The sequence below is a fragment of the Haemorhous mexicanus genome, chromosome Z (genome assembly GCF_027477595.1).
Source record: "Haemorhous mexicanus isolate bHaeMex1 chromosome Z, bHaeMex1.pri, whole genome shotgun sequence".
Lineage (NCBI taxonomy): Eukaryota > Metazoa > Chordata > Aves > Passeriformes > Fringillidae > Haemorhous > Haemorhous mexicanus.
The window spans coordinates 63,087,688-63,114,266 of record NC_082381.1 but is presented as its reverse complement, the minus strand read 5'-3'; the positions used below and the strand labels follow the sequence as shown (position 1 = coordinate 63,114,266).

Genomic DNA, 26,579 nt, shown 5'->3' with positions numbered 1-26,579 from the left:
TGAACGAGGTGATGCTGTGGTTTAAGATCAGCTGGAAATTAAGCTCCAAACAGCCACTTCCCTTCCCCTGACCCCTTCCAGTGAGAAAGGGACAAAGAGAGATTATGGGTTGAGACAACAGTTTACTAGAAAAAAAATAAGATAAGGAAAACAAACAGTAACAACAACAATAGTAATAACAGCAATATATAAAAGAGGGCGATTACAGGCCAAAAATGCTTATGGAAGTCCAACTATCCTGTTGTTACCATGACCAGCAACATGCAGCTTTTCCTGAGACAAAGGATAAAAACGGCGGGTGTTACCGCATCCCTGGGGACGACGTGGCTTTTCCAGAGACAAAGGAGAAAAGGGTGGACATTACCACAGCCAATCCAGGGGTTTTTGTTCCACATCTGAGACAGTGGAAAACAATGATGGACAACTCTCCCTAGCCAGTCCGCATGGCTCCACCAAGACCACACTGACTGCAACACTCTGTTCAGCACTTTACTCTCACAGTTAAAGAGGGAACAAAAATGTCTGTCCTTCCACTCTGCCTTTTCTTATACCCAAAGCCATGCCCTACAGCAATGACATGACTAGTATAGAATAAATCACTTGTACACATCCATACAGCTCCAGCCTCCTTGACCTTCCCATACCTCCATCCCAGCAAATGCAAAAATAACTCTGTATGGGCTGAAACTAGAGCAGATGGGAAATGTGAAGGGTAATGGGGAAAGTTTCTACAGCTTCTACAGTTTCTATGTGAGTTGAAAGAGGACATTGAAAAAGCAGAGGCACTCAATGCCTTCTCTGCCTCCATCTTTACTGGTAAAAAAGCAGTCTTTCAGAAGTTTAGGCCTTTGAGACTAGAGGAAAAATATGGAGGAAGAAAAGGTCAGGAAGCACTAGAAAAAACAGGACATCCATGGAATGACTTAGGATGGCATGCACAGAGCTGAAGAAGCTAAGTCATGCTATTGCAAGCTACCCTCTATTGCCTTTGAAAGACTGTGGGTAACCAGAAGTGGTCCCTGAGGTAAGAGAGCAAATATCACTCCTGTCCCCGAAAGAAGGAGGATCCAGGAAGTTATAGGCTGGTCAGCCTCACTTTAGTTCCTGGGGAGATGATGGAATAGCCAATGCTGGAAACCCTTGCTAAAGGCAAGGACAAGAAGGCAATTAGCAGCAGGAAGAATTTATGAAAGGTCAGTTGTGCTTAACCAACTCAACAACCTTCTACAACATTGAAGTTCAACAAAGGGAAGTCCTGCCCTTGTGGATGAACAAGCCCAGACAGCAATACATGCTGCAGCCAGTGGGCTGGAAAACAGCTACACAAAGAAGGATCCGGGGGTCACGTGCTTAACAAAAAGTTGTCAACTCACCAGCAACTCACCTGCACAGCAAAGACAGCAATTGACATCCTGAGTTGCACCAGAAAAACCAGCAGCAGCAGCTGGAAGAAGGTGAACCTTTCCCTCTGCTCAGCACTGGTAGAGTTAAGATACATCTGGAGTGCTGGGTCCGGGTCTGAGCTTCCCAAGCACAAAACAGACGCGAACATTCCAGAGTGCCTCCAGCAAAGGACCATAAAGGGACTGGAAAATTTGTCATATGATGATAAACTGAGAGAGCTGGGAGTGTCTAGTCTGGAGAAGAGAAGGCTCTTGAAGGATCTTACTGATTTCTAGAAATACTTGGTGGGAAACAAAGAAGTGCATGGACCTAGGCTCTTCTCAGTGACAGGACAAGAGGCAATGGGCACAAACTGGATGACAAGAAATTCCATCTGAACTCTCCAGAAGGTTTTGCTATTCAGTTTTTGGTTTTGCCCTTTTTTTTTTTTTCTTTTTTCCCCTATGGGAGTAGTCAATCACCTAAACAGGTTGCCCAGAGAAATTCTGGCATCTCAGCCCTTGGAGATAATTAAAACCAACTACACATGGTCCTGGGCAGCCTTCTCTACTTGACTCTGCTGTGATCTGGGACATAGGTGATTTTAGTCATGATGAACCAGATGGCCCCTTCCAACCTCAAGGATTCTGTGATGCTCTGGTTCAGGTGAGTAGTACTTTCCAAATTGTCTCCAAACACTGAGAAAATATGAGGGTTTAGGAAACAGAATGATCCAAATAAATGTTTGTGCAATCACAGCTGAGTAATACAGGAATCTTGCAACTTCCAGACTGGAGGAAGCTGCTCATTCAACAATAGCACAAAAGGGTGTGGGTCTCTGTCACAGTGCGACACTGTGATAAGATGAATAGTATTAATAATAGTTTTCCTTCTGCTAAATGCATGGTCTGGTTTTAGGAGCTCTGCATCTTTCTGTAAGTTCATATAACTTGCTTTTTTTCACATATTCATCTATCAAGTTAATAATTAAATGACCTCAGGAAATGCAGCACACTCCATGTGGCTACAGTCCTCTCCCACGTACTTCAGATATAAAGAGCTGGGCTTGAGCCTCACAAAGTTTTATTCATCTTCTGGCAGAGAAAAGCAGTTAACTGGTGGAAAATACCAGTAACATTTTATCAGTATCACCCATCACCATAAAAAAGGGATGGTGACTTCAAGTTAGGCTACTTCTGCAAGTCTGCTGCTTGACAGCTGTTCAAAACCAGACTCAAACAACCCTTTTCTCAAACAGCCCTTTTCTCCATTTCCATACACAGGCACAACTAATGTTTCTCCAGCTCAGGACAAAGTCAATACAGAGATTTTAAAACATGCTCTTTGTTTATGATGACTGCCTTCATGAAAGTAGACTGCCATCTACTGCAGCTCTAGTGACAGCTTTCTGATAAAAGCACCAGTGTATTCTGTCTTCATCTGTTCTTGAGTCTTCCCACTGCATCCTCAAAGATGCAGTGCAGATCCTGAAAGCTTCAGTATATTTTACTTTTCAAACTGTATTCTCATTTCAGCAAAGCTTGGCAAATGGGGAACTCCATAGTATAAACAGCTAGTTCACTGTGTGATCAAAAATAATTTCATTATCAGAGAATGTGTAAGAGATTGTAGAAATTTTAGTGGATTGATTTTCAGAATGTTCCCCCACACAACCCAATAATTTGAACTGTCATAATCCAGAATGTGTCTATGCTTGACTATGTGTGATCTACTAGTTAGGAGATTGTTATCCTGCACCTAGAGAAATTGAATATAAAGATATATATATATAAAATATAGAAATATATATAAAATAAATACACAATATTATATAAACAAGGTTTCTGTGTCTTACATAATAAAGTAGATGTCCAAACTGTGTGAGGATGTCACGGTCATGATCATATAAAAGAAAATTCTTTATAAAAAGAACTAAAGTCTTAAAATCTCTTTTGGTTTGTGGGAACATTTCATGGTAAGGCAGGACACTAAGTGAGAACATACCTCATTTATTTAGAGCCAATTAAGTAATAATGTAATTCTAATAAAGGCAACTTTATTAAGATGCTTGAAAGTGCAGGGTGTCTTGTCCACAATTATGTATTAAGACAGATATACAGCATTACTCTTTATTGTATACTAAGTGCTATAGCCATTTTCTGACAGAAGTGTTGAAAGAAATTTAAACAATTTCCTTTGCTGCAATATTATATAAATTGTACTAAAATCTGACAGCCACAATGAATTGAAATACACTGCAAAGAGGCAAGCTGCACAAAGCCACCTTGACGAATGATACAAGTGATCACACCGTTCCCAAGGAAGCAAAGCTTTCAAGCAAATCACATGCATAACGTGTTTGTGTTCTTTTTCAGAGCACAGTATTGTAGCTAGAACTGCTGTATCATTTCACAGGCAGAAAAATGCTGATGTCCATATCCCCAACAGCCTTCTCAGATCTATGCCGGGAACATCTCTTGCACTCCCCAAATGTTTATTGCATGATCCACTGTTACCAAAAATCTAATAGAAACCATGTCCAGAGGGTGAGTCAGACTAGTATTTCTTTGCAATTGATTAGGGTTGGATTCCCTCTCACTCAGTTTGTGGTAAGTGGAGCACGAGTATTCCAAAGACTTAAAAAAACTTCTGCAACTCCATAAAGAATTGCTGAACTTGCAGAGATTATCTTTCAAACACAGTAAGCACCAGTATCATCTCCTGCATGAGGAATATTATGGAAGACAGTCAGATTCCATACCCGACATATTGCTGGAAGGACAAAATCAGCTTTATAGAACAAAGGCCTCCTTTGGGAGGAAAACAACCAAAGAGTCAAAAAATAAGGAAAATCTAAAGGCACAAGTCACATTGATAGGTTTTAAAAGCAGGGGTAAAAAAGTATGGAAAACCCCATCTTTGGGAGCAAGCGTAAGTGTGTGTACAACACTGCTGTCAGTGTGCATCTGTGAGCAACCAGAGAGGCCTGAAAGGAGGCATGGAGCCAGGGGAGGAAATACACCCCATGCAAAGCTTAGTACACAGTCCTGTGACTCAGACATGCTCTGTACACCTCTTCAAAAACCTACCAGAACGTGACAAGAATCCCAAACAATACTCACCAAGCATGTCTTTGCTTTGCAACTCCTCCTTCTCTCCCTCCCCCTTACTGAAATTTCTCCAACTTTTATCATAGCATTCAAAACCAAGCAGTTGTCATTTTTGGCAACATTACTGACAACATTTGAACATTAAGGCCTCTTTCTTTGGTTATACTGTTATCAGAAATTATGATACTGCAGGTAAAACAAGTCAATACACTATTTCATTTGGAGATCAATGCAAATGATTATGCTTAATGTTATATTGAATTTTTCTTCCCACCTAACTTTTAAATCCATACAAGGCACAAATGGCTAACAAGTTTTAACAAGAGTCTGTCTCTTCCTTGCTGTTGCTCTTTTGGCCCTGGCTTAACAATCTTCTGTGGCTTCAAGTGATGACAGTGGGTCCCTTTCGTCCTGTCCTCTCATGAATCTGAGATATTTTCAGTGCAATTGCAATTAGAGGACTCAGCACAGCCTAAAGGTAAAGAAATACATTGAATTACATAAAGCAGAAATATCAAAAGACATTTCACATTTATAAATCCTTCTTTTAACTGCACAATGATACAATAGTAAATAACAATATCACAATATCAAAAACTGACACAGCTATGCTGTCTATTGCTGCTATACTTGACACAATGAAGTATCATGCTTAGCATGTTTTGTGAAGTGTTACATAAGTGAGTATACCTAAGCTCTGCAGAAAAGAGAAACAGTAAATATACACTGTACTGATCACTCTCTGTGAAACAGGAAATGTGGAGCTCTTTGCAATCTGCAGTACAAAACAACCCAGAAATAACAGAGGTAGACTTGTTTCTATTCTGATGAGGGGAAGTCAAACAGATGATATTTTCTTCCTAAATACACTTAATATGTGAAGCTTAGGGTCAGAAGATACTGTGACAACTAACTACCTTAACATAATTCACAGAAGTGTGTTTTAACTAATGGCACATGCAACTGTATTAATAGGATAAATTCCAACAGAACAGCGTGAACTTTCAAGTTTCAGGCTACAGGCCTTATTAAATAGCCATTTATAGGCCTGAACGGGTGAGTACAGATGACAGTTATGACAGTACCACATGAAAATCAAGTAAAACACTGTTTTTTTTAATGGCAACTGCATCTTCTTTCAGTTAGTTAAATGATTCACAAAGATAAAATGGCAGAACTGAATTTTGTGTAAAAATTTTTTTTTCAGAGACTCATATATTTGCTTACCAAACTAATTCTTTGACCCCTAGAGATTTTCTACAGCTGTCCCTTTCAAATAAACTAATTCCAGCTTCACATATATTAGGTTTGAGAATCAAATGAAACAGAACAGTAATTCTGGAGAGCTGAAATGTACAGATATCTTTTTTTATAAGCCCGTATAATCAATACTTTGAATCCGTTTCACCCACCTGACAGTTTCTGACAGGATGAGGTTTATTTATGCAAACAGTCAGACAGTTAAATCAAAAGAGTGAAGAGACTAACTGTGCAAGCAGAGTCATGGAATAAAACCATGAATGCCATTGGTGTCAAGTGAGTTTATGATTAAGCTCAGTTATGCACAAGTGTGAGCAGTCTGACATGTTATTGTTAAAAAAGCCCCATATTTGTAGATATCTATCTACTGAATAATCACTGAAGCAGAACACAAGTCTATTAAAGTCAAACATACTTAGAGAAGATTAATATGGAGAGCACAAATTCTCATCTGTGAGCAAATGCTGCAAAAGTAAATATTAAAATGTGCCAATTTATAAGGTCTGGATGAGACTAAAGCATTTGAAGTTCTCCAGCACTCACCTAAGAAACCTCTTCCTTATTTAATCTAAAAAGTACAAGAAAAATTAAAAAGCAACTCTCCTGACCCACTTTACTGGACCATGCTTTTTTAGGCAAGAAATGCACTCTGAATTTAAAAGAAAATCCACAAGCAACTCTATACAAAATGCTGGAACAAAACATGGAATCAAATGAGTTTATGTGACACACATTTACAAAAACAATTTAGCTTGCCAAATGATTCCAATTACTACTAAGTACTCTGCTTGCTGCAATCATGCTTCTCAACCGAGAAAGTCCTTTTTTAATTGTCTTTCCACACTTCAATTTAATTTTTACACTTTCTTCCTCCAAAATACGTTAAAAAGGCAAAAGTGCATCATATATGGAATGGCAAGAACAGGACAGAATAACAAGAAACTAGGACTACATATGCCTTTTAAAAATTCCTTTACCTCTGCCATGAATAGCTTACATTTCAGTTGCAAGAGATAAATCTCAGCCAACAATCATTTATCACTAATATTCCTCTAGAAAGACTTCTGTATCTCACGGAGATCTTTTTAAAAAGTTGTTTTTATTGGTTCTGTCTACTTGAGAAATTGTAAAACTTTACTATTGACATTTCAACTCTAAGTGACAACTGAAATGACTCCGGATGTTAAATAGCCCATTTATCTCTTAGCAACTGTTTAGGACATATGGCATGTTACCCTTTAGATAAAATATAAGAACTGAAAATTAACAGAACTGACTTAATCAGAATCTTGCTTTAATAATCACAGACAGAAGTTATATCTCTAAAAAAACAGTTGGGAGGAATGATTAAGAGAAAATAAATCAAGTAGGAGATATCTAACATCAGGCAAATACAGATTAAAAGCCTTTTCCTTGGGAATAATTTGTACCAGAGCTGTCAGACACATATAATTCCTCTTTGCTCATTAGCAATTTTTCTCTCTGTGATTTTGCAAGAAAATTCCCCACAATTTCCTCTCTTCCAATCAAGGCTGCAGATAAGATTTGTCCAAATGATGCATCAGGTTTCTCAAAAAGTTAAGAAGGGCTGAGATGGACCTGTTTGCATGTGAAAAAGCTGAGCATGTGCCTGTACATCCTGCAGAGCTTCTGCCCTAAGAGCTCTACATGAAGTTCAGCACAGTGTGCCTGCTATGGCCTTCCATTCCAAAAACACCCAGAAGTCTTTGGAAAGGTTTATGCTCCAGCCACCAGCCCTAAGGATCTAAGGGATGTGTTTCATTGTGAAACAAACTGAACGGACGCTGTAATATCCACAGCTCTGGCGGTGTTCAGATGATTCGGCTGAGAAGAATAAAACCTTCCACAGGAAAAAAGGAAACTGACCTCTCTAGTCTTGTGCATGGTCTGTCTGTAATCTCAAATGGAATTACAATAAAGGTCAAGAAGGCAGTTGTTCTGCCCCTGGCAATAGAGGAGGGCAGGCATGAGAGGTGAAATAAACAGAAGGAAAATGGAAACCAAGCGGAGCATGAAGACATCTATGTTCACAAAAGATTAGCTCTATTCTAGTATATACAAAGAGCTTTGAGGGAAAATTAGGTTTGATTAATTAATTTCCTCGATTCATGAAATATTTGATAATTACTGTCCCATTATTTATTTCCTTTGCAGTCGCAGTTGATTTAAAATTTCTTCACTCCACACTGTGACTTTGAGAAGAATCTGAAGCTAAATTACCTGAATAGTATAAACATGCTGCATTATCTAAGAGTGTGTTCAAACAGATGTAAGTCTCCACATTCCATGTGTCCTCTAAGAAAATCTTAAGAATTTTAACAGTAAAGGCGAAACTTTTATTATAGTTCAACTCCAGCCAGCAACTAAGTACCCCAGAGCTGCTCACTCACTTCCCTGACCCTGGCAGATTGGTAGAGAATTGGAAAAATGTAAAACCTGTGGACTGAGATAAGTACAGCTTAATAACTGAAATAAACTAAGATACAATAACAAAAATAATAATAAAAGGAAAAAGAGCGAGGAATAAAATCCAACCAAACCCCCACAAATTATGCCTAACACAGCATCCACCACCCACTGACTGATGATCAGCCTGATCTGAGCTACCATCAGCCTCTCACAGCTAGCTCCCACAGTTAACAAGATGTTCTGTGGTATGGAATATCCCTTTGGCCCAGTTCAGGTCACCTGCCACAGCTATGGTGATTCCATGGTGAGCCTCCCAGATTCTTGTGGACCTCCTCACTGAGAGAGTCCTTGACATAGGTTAACTTGTACTTAGCAACAACTACAGCATCAGTGTGTTATCAGCATTATTCTCATACCAAATCCAAAACAGCACTGTACCACCTAGTAAGAAGAAAATTAATTCTAGCCAGATTAAACCAGAACAATTTTATATATTTTTTATGGACTGCACTGTATGTTCTGATAGCTAAAAGGAGTCATGCTAAAAACCCATCAAAAATAAACAAAGAGGCAATAATTGTCTAGCTGCACTTGTGCTTAGTGTTTTATGTGCCTAGCGAGAACCATATAGATTCCTTTGATTTTGTCCCAATGAAGTGATATAGAACCCAAGACTTCTGGATTGTTCATTTCAGTTCCCTGCTCTTGGACCATCTCTTAAACAATCATTTTTTATAATCACTCACATATACAATGACACATAACAAGAATTTTTCATATACTAAACAAGATCCACCTGCAAATCACAGGGTTTTTCTCTCTGCTGCTCACTGTTCAAAACTCATTTCAGAAATTCATTGTTTGATGATCTAGATGCATTCTTAACCTTTTTTTCATTTTTTCCCTTTCTAATTGGCTAGTCTTTTCCAATAAAAACACAAAGAAGCAACTCCCGAAGTCTTTGCAAAAAAGCCCCAAAGTCTTTGCTTGGCTGCTGCTAATCTTAGGATTCCGTGGCTAACTAGCACATTGTTTACTAGTCTTCAGTGAAAGTAATTGCAGCATTTGTGATTCACTGCATCTCATTTAAAGAGTACCCAATACAACTGAGGGAATTGGTTGATGTAATTGCACACACTCTCCTTGATATTTGAAGTCATGGCAGTCCCAGGTAAGTCCCAGGTGACTGGTAAAAGGGAAAAACATTGTACCCACCTTTAAGAAGGGTAGAAAGGAGGAATACTGAGAAATACTGACCTGTCAGCCCCACCATAGCCTGGGAATATCACAGAACAGATGCCCCTAGAGCTGTGCACATATGGGACAGGGAGGTGATTCAGGACAGACAGCACAACTGCACCAAGGGCAGATCCTGCCTGATCAAGCCAGTGGCCTTCTGTGATGGGGTGATGGCCTCAGTGGACAAGGGAAGGGTTACAAATGTCATTTATCTGTCATTTTACTGTAAAGCCTTTGGCACAGTCCCCCACAACATCCTTCTCTCCTGACTGAAGAGATATGGACTCAGTGGGTGGACTGTTCGGTGGATGAGGAATCGGTTTGACAGTCACATCCAGAGGGTGGTGATCAATGGCTCAGAGTCCAACTGGGTTTGAGTGACAAGTGGTGTCCCTTGGGGGTCCATAATGGGACCAGTGTTATGCAGTATCTTCATTAATGACATGGCCAAAGGGATCAAATGCACCCTTAGCAGATCTGCAGATGACACGAACCTGAGTGGTGCATTTGACACACCTGAAAGATGGGATTACATCCAGAGGGACCTGGACAAGCTCAAGAAGTGGGCCCATGGGAATCTCATAGAATTTTTAAGACCTAGTGCAAGGTGCTGCACCTGGCTCAGAGCAGCCCCGGTACCAACACAGGCTGGGGGATGGACAGATCACAGCAGCCCTGCCCAGAAGGATTTGGAAGTGCTGCTGGCTGAGAGGCTGGACATGACCCAGCCATGGGCACTCACAGCCCAGAGAGCCAATCATGTCTTGGGCTGCATCCAAAGCAGGGTGGCCAGCAGGGCCAGGGAGGAGATTCTCCCCACTCTGCTCCGCTCCACTCTGCTCTGATGAGACCCACCTACAGTGCTGCATCAGCTCTGAGGTCCCAGCACAGGAAGGACATGAACTGTGAAGCAAGTGCAAAGGAGGGACACCAAGCTGAACAGAGGCATGGACCACCTGCCCAATGATGAAAGGCTGATAGAACTGAATTTGTTCAGCCTGGCAACAGAAGGGCTGGGGGTGATCTAACTGCAGCCTTCCAGCACCTAAAGGGAACCTACAAGAAAGGACATAGAACTTTTTACATGTAGTAGCAGGGCAAGTGGGAATGGATTAAAACTGAAAGAGCATAGTTTAGATTAGATACTAGGAAGAAATTTTTTACTGTGGGGCTGCTGAGGCATTGGATCAGGCTTGTCCCAAGAAGCTGTGTATGTCCCATCCTCCATCTTCAAAGTCAGGTGTGGATGGAGCTCTGAGCAATAGTGAGGAAGGCTGGAATTACATGATTTTTAAGGACCATTCCAACCCAAACCATTTTATAATTCTGTGACTCTATGTCAACACCTACTTATTGCTGACAGAATTTGCATAATAAATTATAATGTACTGTAAACAGAGCTAATTAAGTCATCATCAAAATAATGGAGACTAATGACTACTGACCCTCTTTCCAGGACACATCCTGAAACAGCAGCAAAACATGTTGTTGAAGAACACACTGGATTTACAAATACAACCATGGTGGATCATTTCTTTCTTTGTATATGAAACTTCCTGTTTGAATCTTATCCAAGTTCAATAACACATCCATGTGGCTAAATAAAGGACAAGACATGTAGGGAGACATGTGGGGATGTACAAATATCAAATATTGAGGTGACCTAACAAAATAAGGCTATAAATGAGATTAAAGGCCAACAAAGTCTTACTATAGTAGCTCATGCCCATTGAATATCTCCCTACTTTTTACAACTGTATTTAATTTAAGAAAACTCATAACTCGGTTCACTTAGAAAAAGATACATGCCAATGCATAAAGGTCCAAATCATGTAAGATTTCAGAGAGAAACCTGTTGTTTGTTGTAATGAACTAGGCTCTCTGAAATGGTAGTTGGATGCCTATTTGAATAGTCAAAAACAAAGATATAAATAGATATAAATCTTAGATATAAATCTTCCATATAAAAACTATCTGGAAATCACTGTTCTCAGGAATCCCCATTGACGAGGGGCATCACCTGTGATAAGCCACATCAATAGAATGGTCTTTAATTCTAGAGCAGAATATTTCAGTTTTAGAAAAGTGTTGGGCACTGTTTTCAAGAGTTTGTTTTATATCTAGATTGCATCACCACTCTAAAAGTTACACAATATTCAAATGTGTAATACATTGAATTGAATTTGATTTGTTTGAATTGAAAACATTGAGCTGTTTCTGATATACTTTGGAGAGAGTATGATGTTAATTTTTCTTTATTGCTCCTGATTTTCACTGTTGATACTGGCTTGCAGCAAGAACTGAATGGAAAAAAGCAGCAACCCCTTATTTCCCAGTGTCCATGAAGCTGCTTCTGCAAATTTCTTTAAATGGATCTTTCAACAGCCAGAAGTCATGGCTATTACATTTGTCCATGACCTCAAACATACATTATTGGCATGTTTTACCACTTTCCCCTGGAGACTTTTGTTCTAAGTCAGGAAGTTGTCTATGCTTTATGCTAGGTAGAAAGTATTATCAATTAATTGCATGAAAGATAGTACTAAAATATGATTTGGGTGACTCTTACATTCATTAACACCAATGGTTTACAACACATACTGGCCTACATATAAACTGGAACAAAAGGTCAAGAAGGTCCACTTCAACTCAAAAAGTGCCACAGTTAGTGGTCCAGAATAATGTGCACATCTCAACATGCACATTGGAAAAAGTAGTTCAGAGGTTTACTTATCTGTGAAAGATTCACCATCAGAAGCTACATTGTCAAAGACTACAGAAGCAAAATAAAAGAACTTGAACACTACTGTGAAGCTGGATGATTAATTTTGGAAAAGGCTTTGTCTGGAAAAGGAAAGGGGGAAAAAAAAGGATGCTGGTATAAGGCAAAGTCCAGCTAATTACCATAACGATTCCACAAAACAGAACCTTCAACATGACTGAGTTGCCTGTCAAGACAGAGACATTTCTCTTCTGTGACAAAAAACAGAAGATATATCAAGGTTTTTTTGCCTTTCAGTTCAGGTTTTGACTGGAATTGTCACAACGCAAAAACATGGAGCAGTGCATTATCTAAAACAAGATGCTGGAAAGATGTGGTGCAATAAATAGGACCATCTGAATATTTACTTAAGCAGCCAATCATCAAATAATCTTGTCTTGGTTTATGATATAAAAGGTATGGAAGGGATATTTTCTTGATCAGTTGTTTCAGAAAGAGTGCAATAATACAGAAACCACATAGAGTTGTCTCCTCAGCTACAGAAAAATATCATTTAAAATGTACCAACTTTCTGAAATAGCATAATACATAAGGTATACATATATACTTAACATACTCCTTTATGTCAGTGCTTTTTCCATAACTGACAAGCTACATCTATGCTGTGTTCCTATTACTGACAGCAAATAGGCAACAAAGTTCTTGAAACTTCAAATCTGTCACACCTCTTTTAGATGTGTGCATGTCAGTATGAACTTTAAAGCAAACTGAACAATAAAGGAATTACAGTATCAGGAAAACTGTGGCACCCCTTCCTAGCAATGCTGTTTTCTGAAAAAGGAGTATTTTATTCACATTCTTTTACATACTTCACTGAAGACTATCAAATGTTCTCCTGGGAAATGTTAAGTTATTTTTGTACATGAGGATCTCCTAAAATTTATACACTGTCTTGAAGTCCACCATCTGCCTGTCAGATACAATCTATAACCTTGTTGTTCCTAATGCTCTCATGTTGTTGGCAAAGCATGCAGCCAGGGCAAGGAAAGAGAAGCAGTGGGAACTGTGCAATATTATGCACTGAGAAACCAAATAAAGAATTTATTGTATCAATTGAGATGAAACTGCTATTTATCCCAGATGTTATGCACATGGCAGGAGATGAGGAGGGTGTTTACAGTACCATGTATTTCCTGAGGCAGTCTGGATATTAAAATGCCTGTCTGCACTGCATAAATGCAGGAAAGTCCCTGTAGCAAGTTTCAAGGCAATGACGTTTCTACCCCTGGGATTATTTGTTCACTAGTGAATATCCTGATTAAACAGCCAAAAGTGCTGTTATCTGACAGGCTCTACTACCAATACAAAAAAAAAATCCCTTCCAGCCTTTTTTCTGTCCTTGGGAATAACAAATCCTTTTGGTGTGCTGAATAAAAGACCAAACTCTGAAATCCTTGAGGACAGTCATAAGCCCTACTGGCCTGCCTAGGATCCCCTGAGGACCTTCCCCTGCACCCTGGCCAAGGCCCATTACAGTCTGCCCCAGGGGTGTTGGTCCCTGCCTGAGCTAGGCTGTAGGAGTGCTTGTCTCCAGCCTTATCTCTGCCTCTGCTGCCTGGGTGGACCTCAGGCCCATGCTATAAGCAGTTTCTTTCCCTGAAAGACTGTTTTGATATATATGCTGTATCTTGTCTCTAGTTTTGACTTTGACCCTGTCTTCTGGGTAGGTCTACTCATCCTTGTCTCCAGCTCTGGTACCAACTTCTGCTGCCCCAGATGAACCCTGCCTCTGATCCATCACTTGTTGAGGGAGCTTGCTACCAGAGAGCTGCCCTGTCCTCTTCACTTTTCTGCTGTAGGACTGTCCCCTGGACAAGGAGGGCACTGGTGCAGCAGGTCTGGATGCCTGGCTCCTACTGCCTTGTGCAGCAGACCCATTCCTGCTGCTCCCTGGACACCGTCTGTATTCTGGAGAGACCTCATGCACCTCTCTCCAGCAAATGCAAGAAGAATTTCATGTATCTGCAGGCATGGGATCTGCAACATTTCTGTGACAACTGAAGCACTTTTCATGACTGATACACATTGTTTAACAGCATAAGGAGAAAATCACTAAGTTTAGAGTCAGAACCTGGTGAAGCATCAAACACTTACCTAGAGTTCAAATTCATTTGACAGCATACATGTTTTTGTAGATTTGCATTTGCATTCTAGTCATGAAGACACAACTATATGAGACTTAATACTACAGAGTTTTGATTTACGACAAGCCAAATGCTTAACTTCTTTCCCATGAAATATCCTTTGTCCTCTCTTCTGTATCACAGCATAAAGAACATTTACTGAGAAGAACCTGAGAGTGTGGAGTATGATTTATTTTATGAATTGTATAAGGCATCTACTGGACAATCCAGCAACTTGCTCTTAACCTTCACTCTTCTTAGGAAAAAGTCTGGTTATGATACGAGATAATTCTTAGCTGCAAGTCTTTCCCTTACAAGGAATCTCTACATTGTTTAGACTCTGGTAACCATATTTCCTAAATGTACTCTGATTGTGAAGAATCCTTGGGATGCCCTAATTAAGTGGCTCTCAGATAATCTGCTTCAAAAATGGTTATGTTATTTTTTAAAAACTGTTCCATAAATCAAATCACAACTCTAAAAAAATTCTGAAAAAAATTCTCATTATCATGACTTCTCTTAACAGACTTGAAGTCATTGATTGAAACTGCTGGTCCTTCCTCAAAAGGTGTACGCTCACAAGACTAGGGAAATCATCACCAAACACAGTACATGGGTCAAAGCACTGAGTGTTGCTTCTGATCAAAGATGAAAACCAGTAGACACTGCTATTACTGAGGCAGTCCTCTACTTACTGACTTAATACAATCCTGTTGCCTTACCTGTGGTTCCTTGTTGTGTTGGCTAGGATCCTTTTCATAACTCTCTGCGTAGATCCGCAGAGTAGCTCTCACATGACTAGAAGCACTCATTCTGAAGATGAGCCTGGAAGCATCTGAAAAAATAATCCGCAGCCCCTAGGAAAGGAGAAGGAACATCATATATGTAAGGTCACAGTACCTTAACAAATTACGAGCCACTGCTCCAAAATAAAAGTGAAAGGAAGAGTCATCTGAATGCCATTCTTCTTTCCCCACAACTTTGGACAACACACTCTGTCCTAGGGTGACTGTTATCCCCATTCATGTGTGTGTAATTTATGCTGGATATCATGTTCTGTGCCTTTAAGACTGGCAGAGTGAGAGTTTTGTTTTGGGCCTCTTATCAGCCACTCGGCAGGACATACAGATAGTACCAGTATATAGCGCTGCTTTTTGCTTTCGCTCTTGCTTCTGCTTCACTTCTGCTTCGCTTGCTCTTGCCTTTTTTCCCCCCTTCTCATTAGTTAATTTAGCTAAACAGTCCAAATTCCTTTCTGGACTGTTCCCCCCCGCTCCATTTGGACCTGCTGACTGCTCCGGACTGGGATTCAGAACACCGAGAGAGAGTTTACATCTTGTGGCTGCAGCAGCTGCCCCAGTGCCGGAGGGACTGATAACAGCGACCATCCCCAGGAGAGGCTTTTCTGAATTTGCCATCTTTTTCAGAGCAGTGGAAGAGTGGTGTCATCCGGTATTGTTCATTGTGTGTGCTGGGGGGTGCTGTGCCTGTCAAATAAACAGGTTCTTTCCACTTCTCTCCGAGGAATTCTTCCCGAACCGGTTGGGGGAGGGGCCGTGAGGGTTTGTTTTTGGAGAAGCCCTTTTTGGGGATTCTCTCCCAAATTTGCCCTAAACCAGGACACACTCACTACTCTTTTTTGCCCTCTGAACACTAGAAAAGATGCTGTGCATTCCCTCCCACTCCTAATAATAAATATGCTCTTACTGATGTTTTTTATTTCTTTTACTTGATTTGCTCTTACTCTGCATGGCAGAGCACAAAATCAGCAGCCTGAGAAATAGGTATAAGATCACTAAAGGTAAGTGGCCTACAAAACAGCTACAGAATCCCTAGATCAAAAAATTATTGTCAGTAGTGCATGCAAGAGACAGGACCAGCTGCTACCCTTCAAATACTACATGTCAATTTATGACTGCAAGAATTTCAATAAGTCTACAGTACAATTTGGAAAATTTAAGGTGTTAATTAATTTCAAGTACATTAATCCATGCACATTAACTGTGTGCATAATAAAGAGGATTGATTAATTCATTAATTAACTAAAAAATTGTTCTTTGCTACCATCTTCACTTTTTTTTTTTTCTCCTCCCCACTGTTGTACTGCATACACAAACACTTTTTTTTACAGACCACAGGCCATAATCTTGGATCCACAGTTTCTGTACAGGAAGGCCATTAAGGTCAGAGGACTAAATTGCACAGATAAATAGTTGTAGTGTTGCAATATTCTACCAGCTGTGCACTAATACACATTCTAGTTCCGTTTATGTAAACAGTATCCTTAGACTAAGTACAACCTCTGATAAGCCACTGAACTTTTCTTCCCCTTTGTCCTTCTGCTGTCAAAGGTCTAGTGCGCAAACTGAGATCCTTGCTACTTCTGTTTAAAGGGCAGTAAGCCATTAAAAAATAAAAGTCGAGAATTAAAATAAATGCATTTTATTTTTCCAGCTTGACAAGAGACACTGATGTTGGAAATGTAGTGTGTCAATATTCTAAAGTATAAGTAAAACCTAAGTAAAACCTTTGTTTCCTCAGATATATGCCTAAACATCTTTAGCACCAAATAAAGCATTGTTTGATAATCACAGAGTCATAGAACGGTTTGGGTTGGAAAGGACTTCTAAAGGTCATCCAGTCCTGATGTCATCAGGTCATCATGCTCACTGCAGTGGGCAGGGACATCTTCAATCTGATCTGGTTGCTCAGAGCCCCATTCAAGTTGACCTTGAATAATTCCAAGGAGGGGGTATCCACCATCTCTCTGGACAACCTGTTCCAGTGTCCCACCACTCCCATTGTAAAAAAAAAAGTCTCCCTTACATCTAGTCTAAACTTACTCTTTTAGTTTAAAGCCATTACCACTTGCACTACTGCAACAGGCTCTGCTAAAAGAACAGTCCTCATATTTCTTATAAGCCTTCTTGAAGTACTGAAAGGTCACAATAAAGTCTCCCTGGAGCCTTTTGCCTCTTAGTATAATGGCCAACTTTTACCTCTCATCCTTATAATTCAAATTTTACACAAAAGTGCCACTAGTCCCATCCCTGGCTTGATGGACCCCCAGGAATAGCATTGTTACGTGCTGATACGTGCAAAAACACAGTATAGCTTTAAAAATTAGAAGTCTTCAAGAACAACAGAATGATTCATCCGATTTTAAGTCTCATTATTGCAGCATGATAAACAATATTAATGGGTTCCAAGAAACAGAATTAATTAGAAGCAACAGTCTGTGTGTATTGTTTGTTGCCTATTTTCTCGTTGCTGTGTTTGTTTTCTGAATATGTTGCTTATTAACACTGAATAATTACCATGTAGCCAGCTTCTCATTCATGAGACATTGCAGTTACACTGAATATAAATCTCTCTCCCCTGTGTTCTGGGGAATAAAACTTGGCACATGCTCCTGAACACTAAGCTGAAAAATCCACACAAAGCCTATGACAGTCTGAAAGAGATAGTGGCATTTAGATGACGAGCAAGCTACCCAAAGAAAATGGCACCAGTGAACTGTTGTTTCATTTGCATAGATCAATATCCTCTCCAATTTAGTGTGCTTGGAGAATCCCACTGAGGCTGCAGACATATGAAGCTAGGAATGTGTCCTTGCCAAAGGACAAACTGGTTGAACTGTACTCTGAATAACTAGGAGCTACTCCCTATGAAAAGACATGCTTTCTGGTTTTATGGGCTCCCCTTCAGAGTCTGTCTGAAAACAAGCCAAATCATGTTTCTCTGTTTGTGTTACATGGTGATATGATTAGCAATTATATTCCCATACAGAGTAAGTGCTTTGGATGAAAAAATTAAGGGAAAGAAAAGTGCAATTAAAATTCATAAGCTGCTTTTTGAACTACAAAGGTCAAGAGTTTGCCATGTCTGTAATTTTCCACTAGACTTGGATATGCCAACATCCTCATATCTTGTTTCAGTAGTAATATGCAACAAGAAAGAAGCTCAGTGGCAGATAGGCTGCTCATATTTTCTGGATGCAATGATGAATGGAAACTACAAAGACTCTGAGCAGTAAGGCATGAAAATAGTTTTAATGGCTTGTAATATAATTTCCTAGGGTCTGTTTAGGTCAAATTAAAAACCAGAGAAACCATGACCATAAAAACATAAACAGCATAAAATCAGGACAAATTTTAATAGGAGATACAGCTCATATTCAAGTTACTTGAAAATAAATTTACACCTGGTAAAAGTACATGGTTACTTTTGAGCACATCATGAATTTCCAAACACTGAAGACTCAGTTTGAACTGCAGTTCTTGATAACCAAGGAATCTCAGTATAGATGGAGTCCAGAAGGAGCTGGTAATTTGGGGTAGGGATGTCAAATATGCCTGCATAGGCTACAACCTTCTAAAGTCTTCTGCATCCTACTGTCTACAATAGATATTACACCTCAGTTATGTAAATCCTGTGGGTCTCCATGAACAAGAATTTTTTTTTTTTTTTTTTGCAACATATAGCCTGTGGAGATTTCAGACAGAAAACTGAAAAAGGGAACACCTTCTTTCTGTATGGTATTTTCTGCTGTTCTGGAAGAGGAACCCTCCTTATACATGCATTGCTTTCAACAGGGACTTCATCCTATCCTATGCTCACTGAGACACTATTGTCTCCAGTTATGTACAGCAAGGGTAAGATAAACTAAAGGTGGATTACCTTATCCAGACTGAGGTAATCTTAAGTAGGAAATGCGGTATCTATCAGAGCAAAGGAAACACCATCCCATAAATAAACAGACAGTCTTGCCAGCTGAATTTCAGAAACAACACTGTTGGAGACAATTGCAAAACTTTGGTAATCCATTACTACAGACATACCTGTCTTTTGGTCACAGTGCCATCCACAGGATCTATGTACTCAAAGCTGTCTGTTCTTTCCACACTGTAGATATTGTTACCCACAGCAAACTGCTGATGGCTGAATGATTTGTCAGTGATCAAAGCTTCCAGGTCTCTCATTATGAAATACGCAGTTCTGGGTTCCAGGGCTTCATAATCAAACCTTGCACATATATCAAACAAAAAAAAGCAGAACCAGAAAGTTAATCCCCAGAGCTGAGAATACAGTTCTGCTTTCAGAGAACTCTATATACTCACAGTTAGCAATTTACTGCTTACTTCAAAAATTAGAATTCTATCCTTGAAGTACTGATTGCAAATGAAACCAGCACACACATGCAAATCCTGTGCCATCTAACCATTACATGTGTGCAACCATAGCTCTACACTGGCCACCTGACTCTAAATCAACAGAAAGCATCTAGAAAATGAAATTTCTAAAGCAGCATAGAAAATACACAGCTAGCTTTCAAAACTTAATGACACAATCAGTGCAGCACTCAACAGACAACTGAAATAGAGAGAACTTTGCTACAAGTTTGCTAGAAGAGGAAACAGATGTGTGCAAAAGATTTTACAAATGGCAAACTCCAGATTAAATCTGGATTAAGAGAGAGGCAGAAGCAAAGATGAAAATGACAGCTAGAACTCACCATATTGAGACCTTAATAAAAATAAGTAAATGTTTGTATCTCTGGAGGAGTTATCCTGAATTGGAAGCAGGCATAGGTTTCAGCTCTCACTAAAACAATGTCACATGGAGGCACTTACAGAAAAAAATGCAGGAGCAAATCTTGCTTGGGATTATGTTCCTTTTTCAACATCATGTAACAAGCTGCACCTATATATTCCACAAGTAAATAATTCAAATCTTTCTGCCATTCAAAATTTTAAAATTACTCATATGCTAGCAGTGACATACGTATGTAGCTCCTTTTTCTGACACTTGCTCCCCTGAAAAAGCCTGTCTACAAAACAGTCATAATCTGTAGCACATTTTCATTCTGTAGGCACAGCGAATACGCACCTAAGTGCAGCTGAGCACATCTAAATGAGCAATGATTGCAGCAGAATTCTCCTATCAGCTGCCTTTTCCTCATTTTTCTCACCTGCAGTAGTAGTGCCGGCCAAATTTTGCCCAGTGATCCCTGACAATCTCCTCCACACTCTGCTTTCGAACTGCTAGGATTGAAAGCCAAACTAGCACAGCCCACAGGCCATCTTTCTCTCGAAGGTGGTCGGATCCTAAAGAGACAGACATTAAGTACATTATTTGGTATCACTGCAAATCTGAAAAAAAGGTAAGAAGGATGGGAAAATGTCTCATTTAACAGTGTATGTCATATAACAGTAATCAATAGTACTAGCCCCAGCACCTCTGACATGCTCTAGAAAGAAAACCAGAACTAATGCTTAAAATGTGATCTATTTATATGTGACAAAGCTCATACTTGCAAAGCCAAATAAAATTTTGTACAAGCATTTGAATAGAAACAGTAGCAGTATGAAAACATTTGTAGTCATTATTACTTCTTACTGATATACAGTGTTTTCACATCTCTGCCGCTGCTTCCCAGAACTGGGCTAGATATGCGAACCCCAGCCATGAGCCAGAATGTTCTCCTTTATGAGAGTCAAGCTTAACAGCATCTCCTTATCTCTGCAGATGTTTGTTTGCAGATGTCAAACTGCAGAGAAAGAACTTCCCATTCCATAAAAACTGTGAATTTCCAGAACATTCATGACCTCCAGTCAGGACAACAAGCAAGTGCTTGAAAACATTCTTCCAGAGTGGAAAAAGAAAAAAACCAAGCAAACCAGAGAGTGGGACTGTTCCCTTTTTTATATTTCTTCATACCTCTCAGTGCTAAAGAAGACTGGATGCTCTCATCTAGATCCCCTCATAGGTTTGTATTTATGAAGAGAGAAATTGTTCCAACAATGAGGACTAGGAACAGTTTTGGAATCCCCCACATGATTCAACATGGAGTCTCAGATCTCAGCAAGAACCAAGACCTCTGGCACTCAGTAAATACTGATGGCAACTATAAAAGCTAGCAAACTCAAGAAACCTGAAGAGGTATCAAACACGTAGCCATTGCTCTGGTATAATACTGCTAAATTCGGTTAAAGTTTGTTGGCTGTAGCCTTAGGGTTTTCTGTCTAGTCACAGAGTACAAAGCAAGTGCAGTAATTCAGAAGTTTTGTTTACTTCATGAAGTACCTACTGATTATGGAGGCAACCAATCAAATTATCTGTCTTTAGAAGACAGTTAACAAAAGAGAGGAATCTAAAAACTCTTAGGCTGAAAACCTGTTTTCTGAAATATTCTCCTTCCTCAAATACAAAAATCCTGTTGCAGCAAGACTGCTTTGTACACCTTGGCTTCACATAACAGCCTGCACGGTCCACACACACAGCCATCTGTCAAAATAGCAATGTTTTGCTACTGGCAGAAGACAGTTCCCATAAGATAAATTGATGAACTGAAGCTGTTAATCCGGTGAAAACCTGTCAACATATTAAAGGCATATAAGGAAAATAACAAGATGTGCAGAGAGACATCATGGTTCCTAGGTCAATCACTGCTGTTACCTTGAACTTGAAATCCCTCTTCTTGGGAGAAAGCAACAATCAGCAGCCTCTGCTCGTATGGATTTTCTAAGAGCTCATTGTCCTGGCTCAGCCACAGACCCGCCTGCCACTTAGGCTTCCTGTGGTACATTCAGCCTCAACACTCTTTATTTAACACTAATTAATCTTAACATTAAGATAACTACCACAGGGTTAAATAAATGCAAATTACTATTCAGCACAATATTCAAGTTGTATAGGAATGATTACTGAACACGTGTTGATGAGGATAAAGATTTGCAGGAAGATTTTGTTTAAGTCTGTGTGTTAGGTATTGCAGAAAACAAGAACACTGTAGATGGATTTGAGAGCTGAGACAGAAACATGCCTTCACATTTGCAAAGTAGCTGTCATGACAGGAAGAATATCTCTGGTTTTGCTACTTGTTCTGTAATCTGCAAGCTATCTGCAACAACAGCAGTGTCCTATTGCAACAGCCAGAGCTTAGGCCTGGTGCTTGAGGAGCTGCTGCAAGGGGAGCCACAGCCCAGCCTGATCCTGCTCCAGTACTGTGAAAGCACGGAGTGCCAACCAGTCACAAGAAAAAGGGCAGGGCTATTTATGAGCTCTCAAAGCTTTGCAAATAGCTTCAGATAAGAAAGGAAAACAAATGTCCCTCTACAGAAAGTCAGTCCTTCAGACATTCAGGCATAGAATCACAGAATTTTTAGGGCTGGAAGGGACCTTAAAAGTCATCTCTCACCTCTTTCACTCCCTCACTGCAGTAATATCCTAGATCAGCTTAAGGGTATCTTCTACAGGAACACCAGCAATATGTCCTATGTACAATAAAGTCAGCTTACTTGTAGGAAAAGCAGGCAGCAGAGTCACAGTCATTGTCACCAAAGCCAAGAGTCTGTTCCCAGATATTGGCGCAGGCTTCTGCCCCTGCCACCAAAAGAGAAATCTAGAATAGAGCTTTCACTTCCCCCCAATATAGTGTTCCTCTGGCAACAGCAAGGAAAGTCATCACATCACCACGGGGGCTGGGGATGCTCAGGGGACTGGGAACGGCAGGGCACGAGCAGCCAGGCCAGCAGCCAGGGCCAGCCCAGTCCCACCATCCCCACAGCAGGGCAGCCAGGGGCACCAGGCAGGCCCCAGCTCCGGACATCAGGCACTTCCTGGGAATGGGAATAGCGCCATACCAGGCCAGGATGTGGGAGCATGGACAGGCCTGCTTTGGGAAACCCCTGGCCGGGCTGTGGGGAGCTGGACACTGTCCCTGCTGCAGGATTGCCGGGGCAGGGGCTGACAGCCCTGGGGCTGCTCCTGGGCAGAGTGAGGGAGCTCCGGGGCCAGGCAAGGCCCTGGTAACCCCAGGCTCACCCCACCAAGGCTGTTCCTCTCCCTCTTAACCTGCATGCCTCTGCTTTCAGCCATTTATCCTTAGCACAGAAAAAATTCTCTTTTGCCTAAAACATCATCTCTGTTGCTGACTATCACCAGCCATTTAAATGGCTTAAGTGTCTCAACAGACACCAGCAAGAAGTGGAGACATGGAACTGAGCTTAACCCCTCAGCAATTTGTTCCAATATAAATACCATTTATTCTCCTGCTACATAACACTCAGCAGACTGCAGGCCAGCAAATCGTACAGTGAAAAGCGCTGCAATCCTTCAGCAAAATGGTCTGTATCATGGCAGTGGAACAACAGGCTATGCTAAACATCAAAGAGGTGAGCTCTGATTTAACAAACACGCTAAGGATATTTCACTGAACCAAAATGTTCTAGTGAAACATGGACAGAAGCATTTCCGAAGAGCTATTTGCCACATTCTGAACTTTGCTCTGGTATGGCTTAAGTGCATAAATCTACATGAGGAGGGCTGAATGTACTATTCTTCATATACATTTAGCAGATTTGTCATGTCCTCTGTCCTTGCATGTCCCTCAGAGGACATAAATTGTTGCTTCTCTGGAAAGAAAAAGAAGTTAGAAGGTAATCCAGAGACAAAAGTCTGGATATCTAGGATCTGGATATCTTGGTTCTATTTCAGAATCAAAAATCATTAATTAAAAATACTAGCCTGATTCAAGGACAAAAATCCTGTGTGCCCAGGAAGTGTTTCAGTTTGTTAGTCTTAATGGAAGTGAAACTAAGAACATTCATCATTTTGGTTATTGCATACATATATGTTGTTGTACTTACTGCCATTCCTTCTTTCAGCAAATTAAAATCTATTTCTGCAATTCTGTTACTCTGATTTTCACTACCAACAGTCATCTGTAGGGGTCTTTGCTTGCTCTGTCTTAACTTAGTCTATTGCCCAGCTCACATTGCAGAAACTCTCGGGAGGGAGTTTACTCTGCTGCCTCAGATCAGCTAACACCATTCTTTGCTCTACAGATCCAATGAATTTGCAGAGGCAGACCTGTCCTGTGCAAAGGGAAGAAGGAAAAGGTGCCTCGCACTCTGTATTCCTGAAGTTGCAATACTAACACTGCCCCCAGCTTTCTTGGGGCTCTGAGTAAACTCAGGATGATTCTCAGTGCTACTTTCAATTGAAACATCCTGTAATTAATGAATTCCTGATTCTGTTCAATGAGCTGAAGCAGAAAAAGACAGCAGAAAAGAGAAATTTGTACGAGAAATTATAATAACTGCAAGTGTTTCAACAACTTATTTTTAAGTTAATTCATTTTTTCTCCCTATAACAGTAGGAAAAGTTATTTTTTTACTACAGTAAATTGCTATGTCCAGACTCAGAGTAAACAACCAGGGCAAAACTCTCAGAGCATGTTCCCATTCACAGGGAAGTACTCCGCTTACACAGTCTTCAACAGAAGAAAAATCTCCAGAGGCTGTAGCCTGAGAAACAAAGCAAAATCATGCAAATACGTTCATATTATGATTTTCCTACTATGTGAAAGCTAATTTTGTCTGTATCTGAGACATCCAATTCTGATAGGGAAAGCAAACCTTGTGGGTCAATATGCATGAAAAAAAGATAACTGCTTTTCCCTAATTTAGTAATCCCAGTCTATCATACTGCATTCTGTAAATGTGATTTTAAAACAAGAAAATCACAGGAGTTCACAAACTCACACCAAATCACTTTGTTTGCACATACTTGAGACTTAAAAATTTATCATGCAGCTGAAACTTAGCAATATTTTAGGCAAATGGAGATTTAGGGGCATTCTGATCTGATAATATTTTCAAGTTAATAAGATTATTTTGGATTTGTATTACTGCAACAGACAACCAAATAGCTCACTTATGGCTTTCATTCATGTCAGCAACCACACTTTTTTATATTCTCCACTAGTTCTTCTTCCACATAATCTTTCAGAAGGGGGTTGATGTTAATAGAATCTGGGAATTTGGAGATGAAGCAAGCAAATTGAAAGAAAGTTGTGGCAATTACTGAAATGGCTTAAACTGCAGAGAGATAAATCAGCCACACAGTTCTCCTAATCCTGATTAATAACTTGCTGATGAAATTTAGAAACTAATTGCTGCTGCTGAGGCCCTCCTCTGAACTGTGTGCTGCGCATTAGTCATAGAACCAGAAAGCTACTAACCTCATCTGACAAGCTCCCCACACTGCTACAAAAATGGAAGAAGTTTTTAAAGCATTGGTTTAGCTCCAAGATCAGCTGCCAGAAAACAAGTTTGGGAAATACAGCTGTATGGGATGTTTTCAACATCTTTTCTCCTTTTATAGCAGAAAATTTGCTTTTATTTACTTGCCAGACCAAAGTACCCTATGTTATAAAAAAAGGGCTCTGTGTTACTTGGAAATTTCAGCTGGGCTTTATTACCTGGGTACACAAGCAATTGATTTCCAATGCAGTTTGATGACAGAAGGTGGATTTTTAAAACTCCTTTCTGTTTCACAGACCTGTAAATTTCCCACTCTGATCACTACATCATACACTTACATAAATATTCTATGCTGAAAGCTAAAGAAGTGCCAAATTTCAGTGCCCTAAATAGAAATGATTGGGAAAAAGCTGTAAAATTTATTCAAATGCCCAATACTGGCAGAAACATGTGAAGCTCACACAGCTTAGGACATTACTAAAAGATTCGCAATAAGGTAAATATTTACTGCTAAAAACAGATCACATTGCCAAAGTACTGGTCATCTACAAACCAGAACATGTCTTAAAAATAAACCTCCTGGCATATGAGAACACTTTTCAGACATCTGCATTGAAATGAAAGATGATAAGGAAACTGAAGCAATGAGAAAACAAACTTTGGCCATCAGAGTCATTACATAATTTGCCCCAAAAGTATCACAGGATCACAGAACAGGTCAGGTTGGAAAGGACCACAACAGGACATCTGGTTCAATCTCCCTGCTCAAGAAGGCTTATCCCAGAGCACATGGCACTGAGGACTGAGCCCAGAGGGTTCTTGAATATCTCCAGTGAGGGAGACTCCACAACACCTTTGGGAAATCTCCTTCTGAATCATACTTTTTTACACAGCAACTACACATGGACTGAGGAATTCAAACCCCGTGCTCAAGTTCTCTGGACACCCATGGGATCGAATCTTGAGCCTCCAGATTTGCCTTTAGATGGAATTGGATAAAACCGGAGGTCAAGAGGCTTTCTGCACTGAAGTGCTGCAGGTACAACAAAGTTAATCTAATCAGAGCATACCAGGATGCCAAGATATTGCTGTAGGCCAGCTCTCCATGCTGGTCAGCAATATGTTCAAGCACTCATTTCCAAGAGTCAGGATTTATGAGGAATCTGAAGAATTGATGATAGGATAGAAGAACCAGATTAATATA

General features: G+C 40.1%; 1 protein-coding gene and 1 long non-coding RNA gene across 2 annotated transcripts in view; one reads left to right on the top strand and one right to left on the bottom strand.

The window, feature by feature from the left end:
* Positions 1 to 1,144: 1,144 nt before the first annotated feature.
* LOC132341697 (uncharacterized) lies at positions 1,145 to 15,839 on the top strand. The gene is made up of 2 exons (XR_009490287.1): positions 1,145 to 2,049; positions 13,872 to 15,839. It is a non-coding gene; the product is annotated as an uncharacterized LOC132341697 (long non-coding RNA).
* PGM5 (phosphoglucomutase 5) overlaps positions 3,420 to 26,579 on the bottom strand; it is a 69,170-nt gene continuing 46,010 nt past the window's right edge. Inside the window, exons 8-11 of the mRNA XM_059873615.1 lie at positions 20,299 to 20,434; positions 19,169 to 19,352; positions 15,050 to 15,184; positions 3,420 to 4,965 (exon numbers count right to left, since the gene is read on the bottom strand). Coding sequence (XP_059729598.1) covers positions 4,876 to 4,965; positions 15,050 to 15,184; positions 19,169 to 19,352; positions 20,299 to 20,434 — 545 coding nt within the window. The 3' untranslated portion in view covers positions 3,420 to 4,875. The remainder of the gene's footprint in view (positions 4,966 to 15,049; positions 15,185 to 19,168; positions 19,353 to 20,298; positions 20,435 to 26,579) is intronic.